General features: G+C 39.3%; 2 protein-coding genes across 2 annotated transcripts; both read right to left on the reverse strand.

Moving 5' to 3' along the window:
• Window positions 1-2,573: 2,573 nt before the first annotated feature.
• On the reverse strand, window positions 2,574-3,542 carry LOC128245731 (uncharacterized). The gene has a single exon (XM_052963957.1). It carries the CDS (start codon window positions 3,540-3,542, stop codon window positions 2,574-2,576), a length of 969 nt encoding a protein of 322 aa, XP_052819917.1.
• A 187-nt stretch (window positions 3,543-3,729) lies between these two features.
• Window positions 3,730-6,648, reverse strand: LOC128245732 (uncharacterized). Its single transcript, XM_052963958.1, has one exon. The coding sequence runs from the start codon at window positions 6,646-6,648 to the stop codon at window positions 3,730-3,732; it is 2,919 nt and encodes a 972-aa protein (XP_052819918.1).
• Window positions 6,649-7,088: the final 440 nt, after the last annotated feature.

Here is a 7,088-nt window from a genome sequence, read left to right on the forward strand (position 1 = left end):
TATCCAAGAATCATATTCGCCTTTAATACGAGCTTTACATTGAAGTACTTACTTACTCGATTCTCTTGTCCCGTAATTTGTCCCCAGTAGAGTGCAAACTTTTATCAAGGTATTGTTTTACGACATTGTTTAGACATTGTTACTCTCGCATCTATACAAGAAGAAGAGACCCAAGGGAAATTGCTGAATGACAATCACTGCCCGGTGTTCAGTAAAGGCTGCCACACGCTCACATTAGCAATCTCTTTCGTCTGCAATAAATATTTTACTTGCAAATCCATGGAAACATTTGGCAGTTAAAAGTCCAGTGGACAAACGTTAAGCTGAAACCTTCTTAAAACGAAATTAGGCCGAACAAATGCAACAGAGACATACAATGTCATATTACATAAATATGTGCATTTACTCTGACTTTGACTTTTATCTTTTATCTTTCTTTCATTATACATACATCATACACACGAGTGCAACTCTGTTGTCGCAAATTATTTGTACAATGTTATTGTTGATCCTTATGGATCACATAGAATGTAGAGAAAGATGAGTAATAAGACAATTGCTGTTTATATGCCGCTCGCTGTCGGACTTTGAAGAAGTGATCAAAGTAATTAACTGTATTATCTAACAACGATCTATTTTTCATTAAAGCAATGTAATCCAATTATTGGTCAATTGAATAGTTTAATAAGTTCAAGTTCAACGTTTTTTGGCAAAGGTCGGCATACAAATGCCTATGGCCATTAAACACATAGTCATGGTGATAATATAAACAAATAGAAACACACAAAGATTAAGTAGTACAGTAGAGAGCATAATACAAAAAAGACACAAAAACATAAAGCAAAAAAACAACAACAAACATAATAATAAGCCAGTCGATTTATACTTATTTTTTCAGTAAATTTTAGAAACCGTTAAGGTTCCAGGGTAGATTTTCTTAATTCCATTGCAAATATAATGAATCTTACAGTATTAAGTAATTTACTAGTTGATTTATTTAGTAATACAGATTATAACATATTTATCGAAGGTCAGGAGGTGTTGCCTAAGTAAGTTTGTCTCAATCTTTTGTATAGTGTACAACATAACATAAAATGATACTCGTCTTTTATCATATTTGAAGAACAACATTTACATTTTCTGTCAGCTCTGGCAGTACCAATATATCTACCAGTTTCAATTTCAAGAGTATGTGCTGATAATCTAAAATACGTCATATATTTTCTTAGTTTATCGTTTTTAATTTGTACAAGATAATTTTCAAAAGAGAAGTTTTCTTTAAGTACTCAGTACAATGAAAGTTTTAGCATACTATTTGTGCTGCCCCTTTATAAGACGGTGCTTTGTCGATTATATTGGGCAGTAAGAATAAACCCACACATCCTAGCTTGTTATCGATTCTTTATTCTAAGATGTGCATATGATGGTAAAAGACTGAAAAGAGACAATGAAAATACCATAAGAATTCTAGAATAACATGCCGGTGTAACAAATAGATATAGATCTATAAGCGTAACATTAAAATGCATGAAACAGATTTAGAAAGTGTATAAGCTGATGGAAACTGTAATCACGTTACATTTCTTATAAACTGAGTACAATAAAACCTTAATTTTCTAAGTCAATACTGTATTTCTCTACATATTAAACCTTATAAATCTTTAAATATGACATAATACTCTGTAAGACAGTCTTAGCTGAAGAAAACATATTCGAGCACGTGGTATTTCTACAGTAAACATTGCTAAAATAACACGATGGGCTTATAAACGAATGAGTACGAAGTGATGCGAGTGCGAGAACACTCGGGAATTCGACGATAACGTTATTATGCTCGTGTTACAAGAAACATTCTAAACATGATATAGATAAAACTATGACAAAGTGAAGTGCCAGGAAAAGTACTTACACTGTGTGCAGGACAGATAATATTTACTTAAATTGGCGAGAAGGAGCTTCTCTCAACGTTTGCGGGAACCGCAAGGCTAAATACTCTCTTAATGGAGATACGGAACTGAAGTCCGGCTCACTCTATGAAATGTTATAATGACAAACTTAAACTGGGAACCAGAGTAACATGTGCTATTGAAGCGAATCGTCAAAAATGAGCGAAAGTATAAAACTAACGAAATTACTATAACACTACGCTCTTTCATATAGATCCATGACACTCCCCGTCCGATGTTATAGAAATATGGCATCGCTATAATAAAGCGCAACTATTCCCTACAGAAACATTAAAATGAAATGTTACTGTCAAATACAGTTTAACAGTTAAACATTCAGTAGAATTAAGCAAATTTTCAACTTTAGGCGTAAACACAAAAATTGAAAACTAAGCCCACACTCACTGAATTTCATAAATAAGGAAGCTAAAGGTTTACTCATCTCGAGTTACTTGTTGAAAGATATTCCAAAATGCAAACCTTATCTTACATATATCTTCCAAAGTCTACAAGGATTTCAAAAACTATTGCAAACATACATATTAACATACAAAATATGACTAGAGAATATGACTAGTTGTTCACTATGTACACTTATCCCCCCATTCTAACACGACTAACCATCAACTACTCGCTTAAAAGCAGAACGAGTTCTGTAATAGGTCGAACAAACAAACTCGACTTTCCATCACTTACAGACCTCACTGGAACGGTTCGGACTTTTTCGTCAGTGCTAAAGTATACCTCAACAACTACTGCCAAAGGCCACTGATTTCTAGTGGTTGAACTGTCCTTGAGCAAAACTACATCCCCAACCTTGAGATTTGGTTTTGAAGTGACCCACTTTTGCCTGTTCTGAAGCATATTCAGAAATTCTGATTTCCATCTAGCCCAGAATTGGTCTGCAAGTACCTGGACCCTTTTCCACTCGGCTCGGTAAATGTCTTTGATGGACAAGTTTTCATTGAAAGAGATAGGCGAGGATGACTTTTGGGTCAACAGCATGGAAGGACTCAGAATTTCCGGTGCTTCTGCATCATGTGACACAGGCACTAGTGGTCGTGCATTAACAATAGCACACACCTCGGCCATTAAAGTAGCAAGTACATCATGAGTGAGGTTTTGAAGCTTATGGCCGGTGAGTATGGAATCTAGGGCTCTTCTCACTACACCAATCATACGCTCCCAGACACCTCCCATGTGGGAAGCATGTGGAGGATTGAAGACCCAAGTTGTGCCTTTCTCCTCTAGGAGACCCTTTACACGCTGATCTTCTATGTTGACAGCGTCAACCCCTAAATCAGATGTGGCACCCACAAAATTGGTGCCCCGGTCAGACCTGAATTGTAAAACATTCCCACGAATAGAGATGAAGCGTCTCAATGCATTGATGAATGCGGAAGAAGACATTTCTTCCACCAATTCAACATGCACAGCTCTTATCGTGAGACATGTGAATAAAACTGCCCAACGTTTATTGGTGGACTGACCACCTCTTGTCTTCCTTGTGACCACATTCCAGGGACCAAATACATCTACTCCTACATACGTGAAAGGAGGGGCTGGAGTGAGGCGATCAGCGGGCAAATCCGCCATGAGCTGAGTTTGACTTTTTGATCTGAGTTTGCGACAGAGAACACAACTATAGATATAGGAAGAAACCTGTTTCTTGCCACCTGTGACCCAAAATCCACCTTCCCTAACAGCGCCTTCTGTGAAATGTCTACCTTGGTGCAAAACTTTTTCATGAAAGTGACGAATCAAGAGCAAGGCTAGATAACTTCTACCATGGACGATGATAGGGTTTCTTTCTGGGGTTGGCAATTTTGAGTTTCTTAGCCTTCCTCCAACTCTTCAGACAGTCTATCTCTTTAGGGTATGATTCCTTCTGGAAAGTTCGGAATATCAAACACTGGGCGCTCTCAACATTTTCTGCTGAAGAGGCTTCTGGACAGAGATGCCAACCAACACACTCGCATGATTTGTTTAACGACTTGCAGACATGTTGCAAGTTGCTTACAGTCTTGGTCAGACGTCTGAAAGAGGAAAACTTTTGGAGATACTTGGGATCCAAACTAGAATGTCCCTCCATAGACCTCGTGGCCATACATGTGACATCTGGACGTACTTCTTTGTCTTGATCTGGGTTATGCAAGCAGAAATGCTCACTAGACTGATTCATTTTTACAAAGATCTTTTCGGGAGGTCCCTTCAACCACATACAGTCAGACATCTGACTTGGAGACGCACCTCTGGAGCCAATATCCGCAGGATTGTGTTTTGTGTCAATGTAATACCACTGAGAGAATTTTGAAGAATTGAGAATTCTTTCTACTCTGTTAGCTACGTAGGTGTAAAACCTTCTTTTCCTGTTATAAATGTAACCTAGAACCACTTTACTGTCTGTAAAGTACCTAACTTCGTTGACATGAACTTGGAGCTGAGCAAGAACTTGTTCTGCAATCTCGGCGGAGAGAACCGCAGCACACAACTCCAGTCTTGGAATTGTGTGACCTTTTGTGGGAGCCACCTTTGTTTTACCCATAACAAACCCAATTTGAGTCTTACTGTTCTCAACAGTCTCACTGACCAAATAAGCAACTGAAGCAATTGCTTTCTCTGAAGCATCCGAGAACAAAAGCAAAGTGTTGTTTGAGGCCTGGCTTAAAGAATGACCAAAATAACCACGAGATATCGATACATCTTTCAGAGACTTTAAAGAATCAGTCCAATCAAGCCATTTCTGAAAATATTCATCAGGCAATGGTTCGTCCCAACTACAGTTTCCTGACGTCATTGACCTGAGCAGCAATTTATCCACAATGGTGACTGGAGCGACAAAGCCTAGAGGATCATACAAACTATTCACAACAGAAAGCACTCCTCGTTGTGTGAAAGGCCTTTCAACATCAGGGACAGAGAATGTGAAACAATCTGACTTGAGAACCCAAAGTAGACCTAAACTTCTTTGAGTGAGCAAGTCGTCTTTGGACAGGTCCAGACAAGAAATATCTTTAGTAAGGTCTCCTGGCGGGAAAGCTTTGAGAACCCTTTCATCACTAGACGCTATTTTGTGTAGGCGCAAATTTCCATTTTGTAAAAGAGCGGCCTGTGTTCGCTTCATTAGGTCTACTGTTTGCTCGACAGTGGGTAATGAAACGAGACCATCGTCAACATAGAAATTCTGGGAAATGAATTCCTTAACATCCTTACCAAACTCCGTCTCGCTAATGGCGGCTGTTTTCTGCAAGCCAAAATTAGCAACAGAAGGAGAAGGCTTGTTCCCAAATACGTGAACCCGCATTCTATACTCTATAATTTCTTTGTTGGGATCATTTTCCTTGTACCAGAAGAATCTGAGGAAGTCACGATCTTCCTCTTTCACCAGAAAGCTATAAAACATTTGCTGAATGTCTGCGCAGATGGCTATCTTGTCTTTTCGAAAACGTAGAAGGATACCAAGCAAACTGTTGATCAGATCAGGGCCTTGAAGGAGAACATCATTGAGGGACAAGTTTTCAAACTTGGCAGATGCATCAAAGACCCCCCTTATCTGGTCTGGCTTTTTGGGGTGATAAACACCGAAGAGAGGTAGGTACCAACATTCTTGATCGTTTGCTATGGGAGGGGCAATTTCTGAATGACCTTTACTGATAATCCCATCCATGAAATCCAAGAAATGACCAAGTTTCTGAGGATTTTTCCTTAAAGATGTTTGGAGCATGTGAGCTCTTTTGAGTGCAAGTGACCTATTGTTGGGCAGTTTAGGTCTGTCCGAAGCAAACGGAAGAGGGGCTACCAAGTTACCACTTGGATCTTTCACCATCTTGTTACTCATGATGTCAACAAACTCTCTATCTTCTACTGACATACTTATTTGGTTATCTTGTTTTGTTTTAACAAAAACATCATCAGCTAAAGAAGGTATTCTCTCCGTCACCTTGAAATTGTTGCTGCATGGAGGAAATAGAGATTCTCGTCCATTTGGCAACAAGTACGTTTTCATACAATTCACCTTGTCCTGGTGAATTTGTCCCAGACAAACTTGTCCAACAATCACCCATCCCAAGCCGAGTCTTTGTGCAAAAGGTTCATTCTTGGGACTTGTAATTTGTTCATGGACATGATGCGCAGCAATGAGATCCCGACCTATGAGTAGCAGAATTTCAGCTTTCTCGTCTAAAGGTGGAATCTTTGAAGCGATTCCCTTTAAATGACCAAATTGTGTTGCTATTTGTGATGTTGGGATCTCATCTCTGGCATTTGGAATTTGACTGCATTCCAAGAGAGGAGGTAACAAGTACTTACAAGAGCCATCAATTGTTTCTATCATGCAATTCGACACTTTTCGACCTTGTACATTTGACATGCCTAAACAAGAGTTCAGAGAATAATCAGTTTGTTCTCCACTTAAACCTAGTTTTTCAAAAAGAGCTGGACTAGCTAGCGACCTATTACTCTGTTCATCTATAATGGCGTATATCCTCAGGCGTTGACAGGGTTGGGTTTTCTCATATACATTAACCAGAACAATTTTTGCACATGATTTTCCATGTGAAGTGAACCCGCCACAAACTTGGGTACACTTAGTCTGGACAGATTCCTGAGAACCTAATGGTTTTACGTTAAACTGTGAATGACCACCCCTCTCCCCGCCATGAGGATATGCACCTGAAGTGTCGTTTTTTCTGCTTTCATGCATCAAAGCCAAATGTCTGTGACTTGCCACAGTCGGAACATTTAACTTCTACTTTGCAATCTGCAGCTCTGTGGGTAACCGAGGCCAAACACCTGTAGCATATGCGATATTCTTTGACGATTTGTTTTCGTTCAAAGACAGACTTTGTTAGAAAGCAGCGGCAATCGACCAAAAGATGATCTGCTTTATGAATTGGGCATTTAAAGCCTTGACCGGAATTTGCAGCAGTTTTGTTTATATCAGTTTTCATAACGCTTACTGCAGGTGTTGCTCGATTACTCCCTCTCATTAGACAAACAGGCTAAACCAGGATCATTCTTGATCTTGGCTGTTTCATTGATAAAGTCAACAAACACCGAAAATGGAGGGAAGCTCTGATCGTTGTTTCTCTTGAAACTGGAGGCTCTGGACACCCACTTTTCTTGGAGACCGTACGGAAGTTT

Source organism: Mya arenaria, chromosome 9 (assembly GCF_026914265.1).
Source record: "Mya arenaria isolate MELC-2E11 chromosome 9, ASM2691426v1".
NCBI lineage: Eukaryota > Metazoa > Mollusca > Bivalvia > Myida > Myidae > Mya > Mya arenaria.

Excerpts from the sequence above, each read along its gene's own strand:
- LOC128245732 (XM_052963958.1), bottom strand. The coding sequence starts at position 6,648 with ATGCATGAAAGCAGAAAAAACGACACTTCAGGTGCATATCCTCATGGC.
- LOC128245731 (XM_052963957.1), bottom strand. The coding sequence starts at position 3,542 with ATGGCGGATTTGCCCGCTGATCGCCTCACTCCAGCCCCTCCTTTCACG.